At 42.5% G+C, this 16,222-nt stretch overlaps 1 protein-coding gene across 9 annotated transcripts; it reads left to right on the forward strand.

Moving 5' to 3' along the window:
* The first annotated feature begins 3,870 nt into the window (after positions 1-3,870).
* On the forward strand, positions 3,871-9,272 carry LOC109887647 (complement decay-accelerating factor). 9 transcript variants are annotated; one of them, XM_031825064.1, is made up of 13 exons: positions 3,871-4,158; positions 4,337-4,522; positions 4,644-4,743; positions 5,777-5,847; positions 6,034-6,219; positions 6,476-6,559; positions 6,727-6,813; positions 6,982-7,065; positions 7,145-7,189; positions 7,298-7,330; positions 7,573-7,621; positions 8,308-8,389; positions 8,587-9,272. In XM_031825064.1, exons 1-12 carry the CDS (start codon positions 4,095-4,097, stop codon positions 8,369-8,371), a joined length of 1,053 nt encoding a protein of 350 aa, XP_031680924.1. In that variant the 5' UTR covers positions 3,871-4,094; the 3' UTR covers positions 8,372-8,389; positions 8,587-9,272. The 9 variants fall into 9 exon arrangements, 6 of the variants coding, with proteins under 6 accessions (XP_031680924.1, XP_031680926.1, XP_031680925.1 ...); XR_004210021.1 differs by having other exon boundaries at positions 3,921-4,158; positions 6,727-6,829; XM_031825066.1 differs by having other exon boundaries at positions 3,924-4,158; positions 4,414-4,522.
* The last annotated feature ends 6,950 nt before the right edge of the window (positions 9,273-16,222 follow it).

Genomic DNA, 16,222 nt, shown 5'->3' on the forward strand with positions numbered 1-16,222 from the left:
CAAGGAGTCATCATGTCAGGTAGTCCTGGGGCATGGTCCTAGGGCTCAGGTCCTCCGAGAGAGAGAAAGAAAGAGAGAAGGAGAGAAGGAGAGAATTAGAGAACGCACACTTAGATTCACACAGGACACCGAATAGGACAGGAGAAGTACTTCAGATATAACAAACTGTCCCTTGCCCCCCGACACATAAACTACTGCAGCATAAATACTGGAGGCTGAGACAGGAGGGGTCAGGAGACACTGTGGCCCCATCCGAGGACACCCCCGGACAGGGCCAAACAGGAAGGATATAACCCTGTATGTTGTTGTGAATACACCATGAGTCGTTAATCATAAGGCATACACCCTTCTTCTTACCATAGAGATGTTTGTTTCTGTCTGCGCAATGCGTGAAGAAATCGGGTGGCTGTACTGACTCTGACAACATATCCCGAGTGAGCCATGTTTCGGTGAAAAAGAGCATCTCTGATGTCTCTCTGGAAGGCTCTCTTTCGTCCACCTTGTTATCGAGAAATTGTACATTGGCGAGTTACAGTGGGGCAAAAAAGTATTTAGTCAGCCACCAATTGTGCAAGTTCTCCCACTTAAAAAGATGAGAGAGGCCTGTAATTTTCATCATAGGTACACTTCAACTATGACAGACAAAATGAGAAGAAAAAAAATCCAGAAAATCACATTGTAGGATTTTTTATTAATTTATTTGCAAATTATGGTGGAAAATAAGTATTTGGTCAATAACAAAAGTTTATCTCAATACTTTGTTATTTACCCATTGTTGGCAATGACAGAGGTCAAACGTTTTCTGTAAGTCTTCACAAGGTTTTCACACACTGTGTCACGACTTCTGCCGAAGTCGTTGCCTCTCCTTGTTCGGGCGTTCGACGTCACCGGTCTTCTAGCCATCATTGATCTATTTTTCATTTTCCATTGGTTTTGTCTTGTCTTCCCACACACCTGTTTTCAATCCCATTCATTACATGTTGTGTATTTAACCCTCTGTTTCCCCTCATGTCTTTGTCAGAGATTGTTTATTGTCAGTGTAGTGTTTTTGTTGTATAGGTGCGCGACGGGTCTTCGTACCCATATTTGTTTATGTTCTTTTTCCTGTTTAGTGTTATGGAGCATGTTTTTATGACATTATTAAAAGACTCCATTTTACACTCCGTTTGACTCTCCTGCGCCTGACTTCCCTGCCACCTATACACATATGCCTGACACACTGTTGCTGGTATTTTGGCCCATTCCTCCATGCAGATCTCCTCTAGAGCAGTGATGTTTTGGGGCTGTTGCTGGGCAACACGGACTTTCAACTCCTTCCAAAGATTTTCTATGGGGTTGAGATCTGGAGACTGGATAGGCCATTCCAGGACCTTGAAGCCACTCCTTCGTTGCCCGTGCGGTGTGTTTGGGATCATTGTCATGCTGAAAGACCCAGCCACGTTTCATCTTCAATGCCCTTGCTGATGGAAGGAGGTTTTCACTCAAAATCTCACGATACATGGCCCCATTCATTCTTTCCTTTACACGGATCAGTCGTCCTGGTCCCTTTGCAGAAAAACAGCCCCAAAGCACGATGTTTCCACCCCCATACTTCACAGTAGGTATGGTGTTCTTTGGATGCAACTCAGGATTCTTTGTCCTCCAAACACGACAAGTTGAGTTTTTACCAAAAAGTTATATTTTGGTTTCATCTGACCATATGCCATTCTCCCAATCTTCTTCTGGATCATCCAAATGCTCTCTACCAAACTTCAGACAGGCCTAGACATGTACTGGCTTAAGCAGGGGGACACGTCTGGCACTGCAGGATTTGAGTCCCTGGCGGCGTCGTGTGTTACTGATGGTCGGATTTGTTACTTTGGTCCCAGCTCTCTGCAGGTTATTCACTAGGTCCCCCCGTGTGGTTCTGGGATTTTTGCTCACTGTTCTTGTGATCATTTTGATCCCACGGGGTGAGATCTTGCGTGGAGCCCCAGATCGAGGGAGATTATCAGTGGTCTTGTATGTCTTCCATTTCCTAATAATTGCTCCCACAGTTGATTTCTTCAAACCAAACTGCTTACCTTACCCACTGTATATGCTCGGAAGCGGTGGATGGTGTGCTCGCCTTCTGAGTCTGACCAGTAGGCCGCTCTGTCTGCCTCTCCTGTGGCGACAGCGTTGTTTTGGGTCGGCCTCTGGGATAAGATCGCATGTCCAGGGTGGAGGTCCGAACAAATCAAAATCAAATCAAATCCAATTTTATTTGTCACATACACATGGTTAGCAGATGTTAATGCGAGTGTAGCGAAGGATCCGCTTCGGGAAAGACGTATTCCTGGTCATAATGATGGTAAGTTGACATCGCTTTTATATCCAATAGTTCTTTCCGGCTGTATGTATTAACACTTGAGATTTTCTGGCTAACAATGTAAGGAATAATACATTATCAAACAAATAACTGCATAGTTTTCTAAGGACCTGAAGCAAGGCGACCATCTCTGTCGGCGGCATCTTGTTACGCGTCTGTTCCAATTAAATGTTTGACTCCCCGTACCTGTTTCTCGACTCCAGCGTCAGTCCTTACAAGTTTGTGATCTAGGCAGGCTACTGCTTGGGAAGGTCAGCCACTCAGAAGTACGAGATGGGGAGGGGTGTGGGGGAGGTTGACCTCAGGTCTCCTCACTGGAAGCCCGAGGTAGGGGGAGCGTGAGAATCTATCAAATAGTGCACCTTTAACTTCGTACAGTACAAATGCAATTAGTCAAATCAGTCACACTACGAAATGCTACCAAATAAACCACAATTCATTCATAATACTGTAAATATATAGTTTCACTGACATAGTGTTGCATTTTTTTCTGGTTTGTGCGAAATCGTTAAGAATAATATAAAACCAGTCTGCACACCACCAAGGTGAATTGGTTTAGTCTTGACTCTTGGTTGACAGTGTTGAGGGATGGATAATGTATTGATGCTCAAGTGCCAAATCAACACAAATTTGTTTCTATTTGTCTTTGTTACTTATTTTTGTATATATTTTTATATTAAAATAGTTTTAAATGTTATGATTATTTATTTGTGTTATTCCAAATGTCTGAATAAAAATTATAGTTAGTGCAGAATGGTGCTTTTTTTGTATGGGGGGGGGGGTGAAGGTTGGGTTCGCCCAGGGAGCCATACCAGCTAGAACCGCCACTGCTGTCAGGGATATTTCTTCTGTAGACAATCTACTTACCATGGCAACGGTGCTGTTTTGGAGACATCTCCACCAGTTTAGGGGAGGATACGCCGTAGAAGATTTCTCCAACTGTGGAAAAAAAGCTCAGCTATCCCTATGCAGGAAATGGAAGATACGATATCACTATCGTTTGATAGATTTTTTCCAATGAATTCCTGTCACTCAGAATGGAAGTCTGTATATTTGTTCCCATGCCCTTATTTTGGATTATACAAGAACCATACCAACGTAGCCTTATGTTCATGCATGAGCAAATGATAAGAGGATTGTGCGCTCGGATACTGAAGTGGAAGCAGGAGTCCGTGCTCGAGTCCCTTGAGTTGATGTCATCTAGACACGCCGCCACCGTATAAGATCATTGTCCAGTCAACACATGAACGAACTACCATCAATAAAATAAAATAACTGAGTTTTTTTTCCATTTTTAAAGCGTTTGAGGTTCTTCATGTAATGAAAAGCTTTATATAAAATACATATATTATTATTATTAATGACCATTGTAATATGTAAAATATATAACATAGAGCATATGGGGATTTTAACAAAGCTTGCCCAAATCCCTAACATTACCCTAACCATAACCAATATGCTAACCTTATTCCCAATCCTACTCTTAAATGAAGACCAACCACGATATTGGTGTGCATTGACTTTGTGTCTGTGGTAACTACTGGAAACCCCGTTTTCGATGAAGTGCTACAGTGTTGCAGGAAAGTGAAAATATCTTCAAGCGACAGTTGAAGTCGTCCATGTACTGGTTGGTACTGATTAAACAGCCAGCTAGATAGTGCCAACAAGATCAGAGAGTACTTGTTAGATCGAGAGACCGACTTGTCTTCACATAAAATCAACTTTAAAAAGGACAGCCAGTATAATGTTTTATTCAAATGCATGGACTAAGTGCTTGATATGCCTTATCTTTTTAACAAGTGGAAATGGTGAGTACGTTTCTAGTCATGGTAACTTTGCTGTACAGTAACCGTTTGCTAGCTAACGTTTATAAAAGTTTTAGCTTAATGTTTTGGTTACAAATAGACACTTTGCTCATTTGAGCTGGCCAACGTAACTCTCATTGTGTGTGGAGTTGACATATTCTACTATATCATGTCCTCACAGCCAAGTGTCCCAAACCTCAAGTAGAGGGAAATGTTGTTCTCACGAATGATGCGCTATTAATGAACGATTTTCCCGAGGGGGGGGAAGCCACTTTTGAGTGTGCCAACGGCTACTTGAAAGAGCAAGGATCTGAAAGAATCACCTGCACGAGTGGAGAGTGGAGCACGCTCAAATTAACCTGCAAAAGTATGCGGCAAAATAGTAGCATTTTTCTCAGTTTTTCTGTAAAGTGCGATTTTTATTGCATGTTTGATTTATTTATTGTTTGTTGTTGGCGTTAACTTGACTTGATGATTATTCATTTCAGAGAAGGACTGTGGTGCCCCCAGGAAGATGCCACATTTGACATATGAGTTTAAGGAAGGCACGCTTTTTGGTGCATCAGCAAGAGCAATCTGTGATAAAGGGTGAGTATGCTTCATCATGTATCTAATGTATCATCAGAGTATGTTCAAATTATTTTGCCAAAAGATTCAATGCCAGACAACCACCCCACCAACCACCTCCAATAATGTATATATAAACTAGATGGCTGATAAGGGGTGCTGTGTTGAAGCCACCGTGCCTCCATCTTGGCACTCCCCCACCGCTGTAAGACATATTTTGGAAGCTATAGAAATGTATTTATTAAAGATGAACTGAAACATTTTAGTATGTTAAGGCAATTTGATAACCAAATGTGATAAAGAAGCATGTTCCTACCCTTAAAACTGCTGAAAAACTGTTTTAAAATCACAATTGGCCTCATGGTGAAATCCCTGAGCAGTTTCCTTCCTCTCTAGTGACTAAGTTAGGAAGGGTGCCTGTATTTTTGTTGTGACTGTGTGTATTGATACACAATTCAAAGTTTTACTAATTGACCAATAGGAGCCCTTCTTTGTGGTCTTTGTTGTTGAATCTGTGCTTGAAATTCACTACTCGACTGAGGGACCTTACAGATAATTGAATGTGTGGGGTAGTCATTTAAAAATCATGTTAAACACTGTTATTGCACACAGAGTCCATGCAACTTATGTAACTTGTTAAGCACATTTTTGGTCCTGAACTTATTTAGGCTTGCCATAACAAAAGGGTTGCATGCTTATTGTCTCAAGACTTCTCAGCTTTTAATTAATTTACAAACATTTCTAAAAACATAATTCCTCTTGACATTATGGGGTATTGTGTGTAGATCAGTGACACAAAATCTCAATGTAATCCATTTTAAGTTCCGGCTGTTGCACAACAAATATTGGAAAAGGTCAAGGGGTGTGAATACTTTCTGAAGGCACTGTACTGTAGAATTGCATTCATTCCTATGGAGGACTGTTCCTACTGGGGAGTGCAAATATGGCCGACCGTAGGCTTCAAAACCTCTCAATAGCCAATAGATGGCATAAGCAATCCAGGGTTTATATACATCATTGACCACCTCTCACATGCTCTCTCCTCCTCTTCTAGTTATCAACTTCTGGGCCCAAGTTACAGGCAGTGTTATGCCATAGGTTGGAGTGGAAGACCAAGATGTAAAGGTAAATCTCCCATATTTTCCATTGACACACTTGGACATCTATGCATGACTCCCTGTGAAAGCATGACTCCCTGTCAAAGCATGACTCCTTGTCAAAATACAGGTTAAATAAAATAAAAAATAAGGCATTAAACTTGTTTGAATAAAGACCACAAATATAATGCAACCATGTATGTGTCTTCCTCAGTGGTAACTTGTGATAAACCTCCTGAGATAATGAATGGCACGATTATAGAGAAGCCTGGCGAAGAGTTACCAGAGTATGGTGGTGTCATACAGTACTCCTGTAATGAAGGTTACACCCTCATTGGAAACAAATCAATTGAGTGCATTGAAGATGGTGAATACAACTCATTACCTCCTGAATGTAAAGGTATGGATTCAATTTATTTTTGATCAATTATCTGCCAACTGTTATGGGTTGTAATTCTTTACAGAGGATACATTATATATTATTGTTGTAGATCTGCCTTCACCCTACATCTAGACACTTCAGGCATGTGTCAGACTATGATAAGGAACATTGTCATTGATCTTCCTTCTGTAAATCCCTGTCAGTGTCATATGTAACAGTGGTGTACACTTGAAGGTGCCATACTGAATAATCATTGTACATTTCTATTTCATAGATGTCAATGACATTCTTTTGAAACCAACAACTATATCAACATCATCAATAACAACAACATCGACTGTTCCACCCACAATACAAGGTAGAGGATATCCAAGTAAATCTATCCCAGTGTAATCAAGGGCTTGATAATTAATTGAATTTGGTATTTGCAGTTTCAGGGAGTAACAGTGGTGTACACTAATTAAAAATGAAAGCACTGCATGAAGGTGCAATACTGAATAATCATTGTACATTACTATTTCATAGATGTCAATGACATTCTTTTGAAACCAACAACAATATCAACATCATCAACAACAACAACAACATCGACTGTTCCACCCACAATACGAGGTAGCGGAAAATCCAAGTAAATCTATCCCAGTGTAATCAAGGGCTTGATAATTCATTGAATTTGGTATTTGCAGTTTCAGGGAGTAACAGTGGTGTACACTAATTACAAATGAAAGCACTGCATGAAGGTGCAATACTGAATAATCATTGTACATATCTATTTCATAGATGTCAATGACATTCTTTTGAAACCAACAACTATATCAACATCATCAATAACAACAACATCGACTGTTCCACCCATTATACGAGGTAGAGGAAATCCAAGTCAATCTATCCCAGTATAATCAAGTGCTTGTTTATTCATTTAATTTGAAATTTGCCGTTTCAGGGAGGAATAATGGTGTTGGGGAACATGACACCAATGCAGCTACTGGTGAGTTAAGTTGATTCAAGTGATTATTATTCGATTATTATTTTGTAGTATATTTTTCTTGCTCATGTTTGAACAAATAATACTGAATCTCTCTTTCGGTGAATGCAGCAGTTGTGGGAAGTGGGATCGGCACTGTCATAAGTAAGACTTCCATAATATGTTCTAACTAAACTGGATACTTTGTTTTATACTGTACTGGGGAAACATTCCCTTCTGTAGCCCAACAGGAATTTCCTGCACATTACTTGATTTGCTACACTAGTAAGCCTAGTTAAACTTCCTACTTTCACATTTTACCATGTTTATCACATTTGTGTTACACTTTCTCTTCACCATTTGAAGATCATACAGTGGACTCATGATTGATACCTTGTCTTTTGCAGTTTCACTTATTGTTATTGTGCTGATCACACGGTGTTGTAAGAGGAAAGGGTGAGAACCTACATTTAATAATTTATCTTTTTAGAAAATAGTCCATGAATAAGCATGATTTCACCTACAACTAAATCACAGATTATATTTTCCTCTTACTAACTATACTGTATGTGCATTAACCACAGCTTCTGGCAACTGACTTACACCGTCATTAAATCAAAAAATTATTTGGATAAACTAGCTATAAGGTTGGCCAATTAATTGACCTAAACAATATTTGTTAACAAAACTTTATTTACATAACCCATCAACTAACATTCAGTCTGGCCATGGGCATTTATACTGTATTTATGTATTCCCTACAGTATCTGTGATTTGCATGATCAAACTTTTTGCTGGTTACTTTTCCCTGTTTTGGCCAAAAAATTACATTTTTCCTGCAGTGTGTTGAAAAATCAAGGAAGTAAGGAAATACTTTGCAAAGGCACTCTCGGACAGATATTGGCTTTGAAAAAGAGAATAGAGTATGTTGTTCTAAAGGGAGGTGGGGTAGTAGGCTAGGCTATACACAGTGCTGAGCTGACCAGCTTTCTAACTGCCTACCACACTGGAACACACAAACTACCCAACTAAAACACTGCTAAAATACTGAGATTGGCATGCAGAATATATTTCTTTACTGCACTATTATATGTAAACATGGTAATCCTGACAAACTGTCATTGTTTGAAAATGATACATAGCTCGTACCAGTTTGGAGAAGACCGAAGTCGAACAGAGGAATTATTACAATTTCAAAATAACTAAGTTGAATGCCTACCCAAGGTACCTACAGTTCATACATATCATTATATTAAAACCATTATTCAAAAATATGTTCACCATCTTTTAACCAAAGTCTCACTCATATGACTATACGGTTTGTGTTAGTCTTTGAGCTTGAGTAATCTAAATAGTGACACTATTGTTAAAACTGCTCCGCTGAGTCAATGCTTCGTCTAAAATGTCTCATTTCTTTCCAGGGCTAGGACTGCACCTATCTGCTAGTCTGCATCTGTAGCCTTGAAAAGTAGTGCCAGCGGATTGTTCCTCTTTTATTAAGTTGTTTCTGAAAGTCAGTTCAGCAGAAATGTTTTAACCCAATGTTTGAAAACCGGTATTGAAATATATTTTTTCTCTATTTATATACAATACTGAAATATACGTAATTGTCTTTTCAACTGCCATATTTGACTACAGGTTGCTAGCTTGCTCTGTTGTGTGGGCAGAAGCCCCTGTAATGAGATTAGTGCACTAAACAAAATGTATGATTGAGGAAATTCCCAGGCTGATAATCACTGACCATTTCTAAATGTGTGCTTACTGATCGTGGCTCACAGGAAAATAACAGTATGAGACAGTTTCCTGGACCCAGGTTAAGCCTACAGCACTGTATTCCTTTTCAAGTAGGCTTAATCTGGGTCCAGGAAACCAGCTCTTCATGTTATTTTCCTGCAGCCCCAAATGTCACAAAATAACGTCAATCTTATTTACTTAGAGGTTTTGTACTTAGATTTTATAGTGTGTATTGTGTGATTTAAGAGATCAAATAATTTTCATGATAACAGCTTTTTCTCATTCTTTGAGACACGTGTAAATATGTGTAACGATTGTCGTCGGGAGAAAGAGAGGTTCATAATTGTAATTAAAGAAAGCACTGAACACTGAATCAATACAAAAATAACAGAACGAACGAAACGAAACAGTCCTGTCTGGTGACATACACACGTAACACAAAGACAGAAAATAAACACCCACAAAACACAGGTGGAAAAAGGCTACCTAAGTATGATTCTAGGCCGAACACAGAAACCAAACATAGAAAAACAAACAGACTGCCCACCCCAACTCACGCCCTGACCGACTGGGGACCCTAGCCAAGGGTCCCGAACGGACGGGAGATTCCGGCAGCTCCGGACAGGTGGGAGACTCCGGCAGCGGCGGACAGGCGGGAGACTCCGGCAGCTCCGGAGTGAAGGGCGATTCTGGCATCGCCTGGCTGGCTGACGGCTCTGGCGGCTCCTGGCTGGCTGGCGGCTCCTGGCTGACTGGCGGCTCCTGGCTGAATGGCGGCTCCTGGCTGGCTGGCAGGAGACTCTGGCGGCCCAGGACAGACGGGAGACTCTTACGGCCCAGGACAGACGGGAGACTCTGGCGGCCCAGGACAGACGGGAGACTCTGGCGGCCCAGGACAGACGGGAGACTCTGGCGGCCCAGGACAGACGGGAGACTCTTGCGGCCTACGACACACGGGAGACTCTGGCGGCCCACGACAGATGGGAGACTCTGGCGGTCCAGGACAGACGGGAGACTCCGGCGGCCCAGGACAGACGGGAGACTATGGCTGCGCTGGACAGGCGGGAGCACCTGTAGGGAGGAGACGGAGAGACAGCCTGGTGCGGGGGGCCAGAGGGCTGGTGCGTGGAGGTGGCACCGGATAGACCGGACCGTGCAGGCGCACTGGAGCTCTTGAGCACCGAGCCTGCCCAACCTTTCCTGGTTGAATGCTCCCCGTAGCCAGGGCTGTGCTGGCGAACCGGGGACACCATGCGTAAGGCTGGTGCCATGTACGCCAGCCCGAGAAGACGCACTGGAGACCAGATGCATAGAGCCGGCTTCATGGCACCTGGCTCGATGCCCACTCTAGCCCGGCCGATACGAGGAGCTGGAATGTACCGCACCGGGCTATGCACATGCATCGGGGACACCGCGCGCTCCACCGCATAACATGGTGCCTGCCTGGTCCCTCTCTGTCTCCGGTAAGCACGGGGAGTTGGCGCAGGTCTCCTACCTGCCTTAGCCACACTCCCTGTGCCCCCCCCCCCAATACATTTTAGGGGCTGCCTCTCGGGCTTCCTTGCCAGCCGTGTTCCCTCGTATCGCTGGCTCCTCTCTCCGGCTGCCTCTACCTGTTTCCATGGGAGGCAATCCCTTCCAGCCAGGATCTCCTCCCATGTGTAGCAACCCTTGCCGTCCAAAACGTCCTCCCATGTCCAGGAATACTGACATCGCTGCTGCTGCTGCCCGTTACCACGCTGATTTGTCCTTTTGTGGTGGGTGTTTCTGTAACGGATGTCATCGGGAGAAAGAGAGGAGGACCAAAGCGCAGCGTGGGAAGTGTTCATAATTTTAATTAAAGAAAGCACTGAAAACTGAATCAATACAAAAATAACAGAACGAACGAAACGAAACAGTCCTGTCTGGTGTCATACACACGTAACACAAAGACAGAAAATAAACACCCACAAAACACAGGTGGAAAAAGGCTATCTAAGTATGATTCTCAATCAGAGACAACTAACAACACCTGCCTCTGATTGAGAACCATACTAGGCCGAACACAGAAACCAAACATAGAAAAACAAACAGACTTCCCACGCCAACTCACGCCCTGACCATATAAACAAAGACAAAACAAAGGAACTAACTAACGTGACAATATGAAAGTATGTACATTGTCTAATAATCATGGTTGGGTAGGTTAAATGTGATCTGCTACAGTTACTATACTATATCCCAGAAATGTTCCTTTGCACAAAAAGCTTATTTCTCTCCAATATTGTGCATAAATTAGGTTACATCTAGGGTTGCCAACTTTTTTACTACCAAATAAGGGACAAAAGGTGGCGTACCAGTGCACAGTGCCACGGCGGTATGGGTATCGTATCGTGTGAATGAATATACACTGTATATTCATATTCTTATTCAATTGGAAAGGCAAAACATTTCTATATTCCATTTAGCCTATAGATTTACTAAAACTGTATAATTATGTAAACTTATATGAATAAACCTCAAAATAATTGTCAAAGAAATCACAATTTGGACCTTTACAGCAACAACAACAAAAACTTTTCAAATGCAAAAGAGGAAAGAGGGGCATGAGTCACTCACCAAGTCTACATATTTTTTGCTGCTCTCGACTGATTCAAGCAGTCCTTTCTCCTCTTGCATAGCCAGAGAGAAGTCATTACATGACAAGTCACAGTTCCCAAAAACGATTGTGCTATTTTCCCAAATGCTTTTGATAAATCATCCCCCGTTTGGCGAAGTTGGCTGTCTTTGTTAGGAAGAAATAGTCTTCACACAGTTCACAACGAGCCAGGCGGCCCAAACTGCTGCATACACCCTGACTCTGTTGCACAGAACGCAAGAGAAGTGACACAATTTACCTAGTTAAAAGAAATTCATGTTAGCAGGCAATATTAACTAAATATGCAGGTTTAAAAATATATACTTGTGTATTGATTTTAAGAAAGGCGTTGATGTTTATGGTTAGGTACAGTGCTTTTTCTGAAATGCGCTTGTTAAATCACCCGTTTGGCGAAGCAGGCTATGATTCAAAGATAAATTAACAGGCACCGCATTGATTATATGCAACGCAGGACAAGCTAGATAAATTAGTAATATCATCAACCATGTGTAGTTAACTAGTGATTATGTTAAGATTATTTTTAATGCTAGCTAGCACCTTACCTTGGCTCCTTGCTGCACTCGCATAACAAGTAGTCAGCCTGCCACTCCTCGTGGAGTGCAATGTAATCGGCCATGATCGGTGTCCAAAAATGCCGATTACGATTGTTATGAAAACTTAAAATCGGCCCTAATTAATCGGCCATTCTGATTAATCGGTCGACCTCTAGTCTGCGCATGCTCTGAGGATGCGGCTCGGTATGCCGTCTGGGCCGGCAGCCTTGCGAGGGTTAACACGTTTAAATGTTTTACTCACTTTGGCCAAGGAAAAGGAGAGCCCACAGGCTTTGGTACCGGGCCATGTCAGTGGCACTGTATTGTCCTCAAAGTGAGCAAAGAAGTTGTTTAATTTGTCTGGGAGCAAGAGATCGGTGTCCGCAACGGGGCTGGTTTTCTTTTTGTAATCCGTGATTGACTGTAGACACTGCCACATTTGGCCACGTTTGAGCCGTTGAATTGCGACTCTACTTTGTCTCTATACTGATTGCTTGATTGCCTTGCGGAGGGAATAGCTGCACTGTTTGTATTCGGTCGTGTTTCCGGTCGCCTTGCCATGATTAAGAGCGGTGGTTTGCGCTTTCAGTTTCGCGCAAATGCTGCCATCAATCCACGGTTTCTGGTTAGGGAAGGTTTTAATGTTTACAGAGAAAACGACATCTCCGATGCACTTGCTAACTAACTCGCTCACCGAGTCAGGCTGTGACTATAATCGAAGAGAATTCCCTGGAAGATAATGCGGTCAGCATTTGATTGTAAGGAATTCTAGGTTGGGTGAACAAAAGGACTTGAGTTCCTGTATGTTGTTGTGATTACACCATGAGTTGTTAATCATAAGGCATCTTCTTACCATAGAGATATTTGTTTCTGTCGGCTCGACGCGTGAAGAATCCGGGTGGCTGTACTGACTCTGACAACATATCCCGAGTGAGCCATGTTTCCGTGAAACAGAGCATCTCTGATGTCTCTCTGGAAGGCAACTCATGCCCTAATTCTGTCCACCTTGTTATCTAGAGATTGTACATTGGCGAGTTATATTCTCGGAAGTGGTGCGTGGTGTGCTCGCCTTCTGAGTCTGACCAGTAGGCCGCTCTGTCTGCCTCTCCTGTGGCGACAGCGGTGTTTTGGGTCGGCCTCTGGGATAAGATCGCATGTCCAAGGTGGAGGTTCGAACAAAGGATCCGCTTCGGGAAAGACGTATTCCTGGTCATAATGATGGTAAGTTGACATTGCTTTTATATCCAATAGTTCTTCCCGGCTGTATGTAATAACACTTGAGATTTTCTGGCTAACAGTTTAAGGAATAATACATTATAAAACAAATAACTGCATAGTTTTCCAAGGACCTGAAGCGAGGCGCCATCTTGTTATGCGTCTGTTCCGATTAACTTCTTGCGTCGAGCCATCCCGGATCCGGGATCGTGAATACAGCCTCAAGCTCATTACCATAACGCAACGTTAACTATTCATGAAAATCGCAAATGAAATGAAATTAATATGCTAGCTCTCAAGCTTAGCCTTTTGTTAACAACACTGTCATCTCAGATTTTCAAAATATGCTTCTCAACCATTGCAAAATAAGCATTTGTGTAACAGCTAGCGCACCTAGCGTAGCATTTAGCGTTAGCATTAGCAGGCAACATTTTCACAAAAACCAGAAAATCATTCAAATAAAATCATTAACTTTGAAGAACTTCAGATGTTTTCAATGAGGAGACTCTCAGTTAGATAGCAAATGCTCAGTTTTTCCTTAAAGATTATTTGTTTAGGAGAAATCGCTCTGTTTGGTGCGTCACGTTTAGCTACGAAAAAAACCTGTATCCAGGAGTGTAATTATCCCGCAGCTCATTAGCATAACACAACGTTAACTATTCATGAAAATCGCAAATGAAATGAAATTAATATGCTAGCTCTCAAGCTTAGCCTTTTGTTAACAACACTGTCATCTCAGATTTTCAAAATATGCTTCTCAACCATTGCAAAATAAGCATTTGTGTAACAGCTAGCGCGGCTAGCGTAGCATTTAGCGTTAGCATCAGCAGACAACATTTTCACAAAAACCAGAAAATCATTCAAATAAAATCATTACCTTTGAAGAACTTCAGATGTTTTCAATGAGGAGACTCTCAGTTAGATAGCAAATGCTCAGTTTTTCCTGAAAGATTATTTGTTTAGGAGAAATAGCTCCGTTTGGTGCGTCATGTTTGGCTACCAAAAAAAAAACGAAAATTCAGTCTTCAAAACGCCAAACCTTTTTCCAAATTAACTCAATAATATCGACTGAAGCATGGCAAACGTTGTTTAGAACCAATCCTCAAGGTGTTTTTCACATATCTCTTCGATGATATATCGTTCGTGGAAGTGTGCTTTCCCCTCTGAATCCCAGGAGAAAATGCCTGCGGCTGAAGATTACGCACCAATTTACACAAAGGACACCGGGCGGACCCGTGGTAAATGTAGTCTCTTATGGCCAATCTTCCAATGATATGCCTACAAATACGTCACAATGCTGCAGACACCTTGGACAAACGGCACAAAGCTTAAGCTCGTTCATGGCACATTCACAGCCATATAAGGAGACAATGGAAAACAGAGCCTCAGAAATTCTGCTGATTTCCTGTTTGAGGTTTCATCTTGGTTTCGCCTGTAGCATGAGTTCTGTGGCACTCACAGATAATATCTTTGCAGTTTTGGAAACCTTAGAGTGTTTTCTTTCCAAAGCTGCCAATTATATGCAGAGTCGAGCATCTTTTCGTGACAAAATATTGCGCTTAAAACGGGCACGTTTTTTAATCCATAAATTAAAAGAGCGCCCCCTATATCCAAGAAGTTAAATATTTGACTCCGCGTCCCTGTTTCTCAACTCCAGCGTTGGTCCTTACAAGTTTGTGATCTAGGCAGGCTACTGCTTGGGAAGGTCAGCCACTCAGAAGTACGAGATGGGGAGGGGTGTGGGGGAGGTTGACCTCAGGTCTCCCCACTGGAAGCCCGAGGTAGGGGGAGCGTGAGAATCTATCAAATTGTGCACCTTTAACTTTGTACAGTACTAATGCAATTAGTAAAATCAGTCACACTACGAAATGCTACCAAATAAACCACAATTCATTCAAAATACTGTAAATACAGTGCCTTGCGAAAGTATTCGGCCCCCTTGAACCTTGCGACCTTTTGCCACATTTCAGGCTTCAAACATAAAGATATAAAACTGTATTTTTTTGTGAAGAATCAACAACAAGTGGGACACAATCATGAAGGGGAACGACATTTATTGGATATTTCAAACTTTTTTAACAAATCAAAAACTGAAATTCAGCCCCTTTACTTTCAGTGCAGCAAACTCTCTCCAGAAGTTCAGTGAGGATCTCTGAATGATCCAATGTTGACCTAAATGACTAATGATGATAAATACAATCCACCTGTGTGTAATCAAGTCTCCGTATAAATGCACCTGCACTGTGATAGTCTCAGAGGTCCGTTAAAAGCGCAGAGAGCATCATGTTCCTGTTCCCAAGAAAGCTAAGGTAACTGAGCTAAACGACTACCGCCCCGTAGCACTCACATCCGTCATCATGAAGTGCTTTGAGAGACTAGTCAAGGACCATATCACCTCCACCCTACCTGACACCCTAGATCCACTCCAATTTGCTTACCGCCCAAATAGGTCCACAGACGATGCAATCTCAACCACACTGCACACTGCCCTAACCCATCTGGACAAGAGGAATACCTATGTGAGAATGCTGTTCATCGACTACAGCTCGGCATTCAACACCATAGTACCCTCCAAGCTCGTCATCAAGCTCGAGACCCTGGGTCTCGACCCCGCCCTGTGCAACTGGGTACTGGACTTCCTGACGGGCCGCCCCCAGGTGGTGAGGGTAGGCAACAACATCTCCTCCCCGCTGATCCTCAACACTGGGGCCCCACAAGGGTGCGTTCTGAGCCCTCTCCTGTACTCCCTGTTCACCCACGACTGCGTGGCCACGCACGCCTCCAACTCAATCATCAAGTTTGCGGACGACACAACAGTGGTAGGCTTGATTACCAACAATGACGAGACGGCCTACAGGGAGGAGGTGAGGGCCCTCGGAGTGTGGTGTCAGGAAAATAACCTCACACTCAACGTCAACAAAACTAAGGAGATGATTG

The sequence above is a fragment of the Oncorhynchus kisutch genome, linkage group LG5, assembly GCF_002021735.2.
Source record: "Oncorhynchus kisutch isolate 150728-3 linkage group LG5, Okis_V2, whole genome shotgun sequence".
NCBI classification, from domain to species: domain Eukaryota; kingdom Metazoa; phylum Chordata; class Actinopteri; order Salmoniformes; family Salmonidae; genus Oncorhynchus; species Oncorhynchus kisutch.

What these genes read in the sequence shown, in the direction of transcription:
- LOC109887647 (XM_031825064.1), top strand. Translation starts at nt 4,095, where the DNA reads ATGTTTTATTCAAATGCATGGACTAAGTGCTTGATATGCCTTATCTTT. An exon ending in TGTTCCACCCACAATACGAG is followed by an intron (nt 6,814 to 6,981) that starts GTAGCGGAAAAT and finishes TCTATTTCATAG; the next exon opens with ATGTCAATGACATTCTTTTG. An exon ending in TGACACCAATGCAGCTACTG is followed by an intron (nt 7,190 to 7,297) that starts GTGAGTTAAGTT and finishes CGGTGAATGCAG; the next exon opens with CAGTTGTGGGAAGTGGGATC.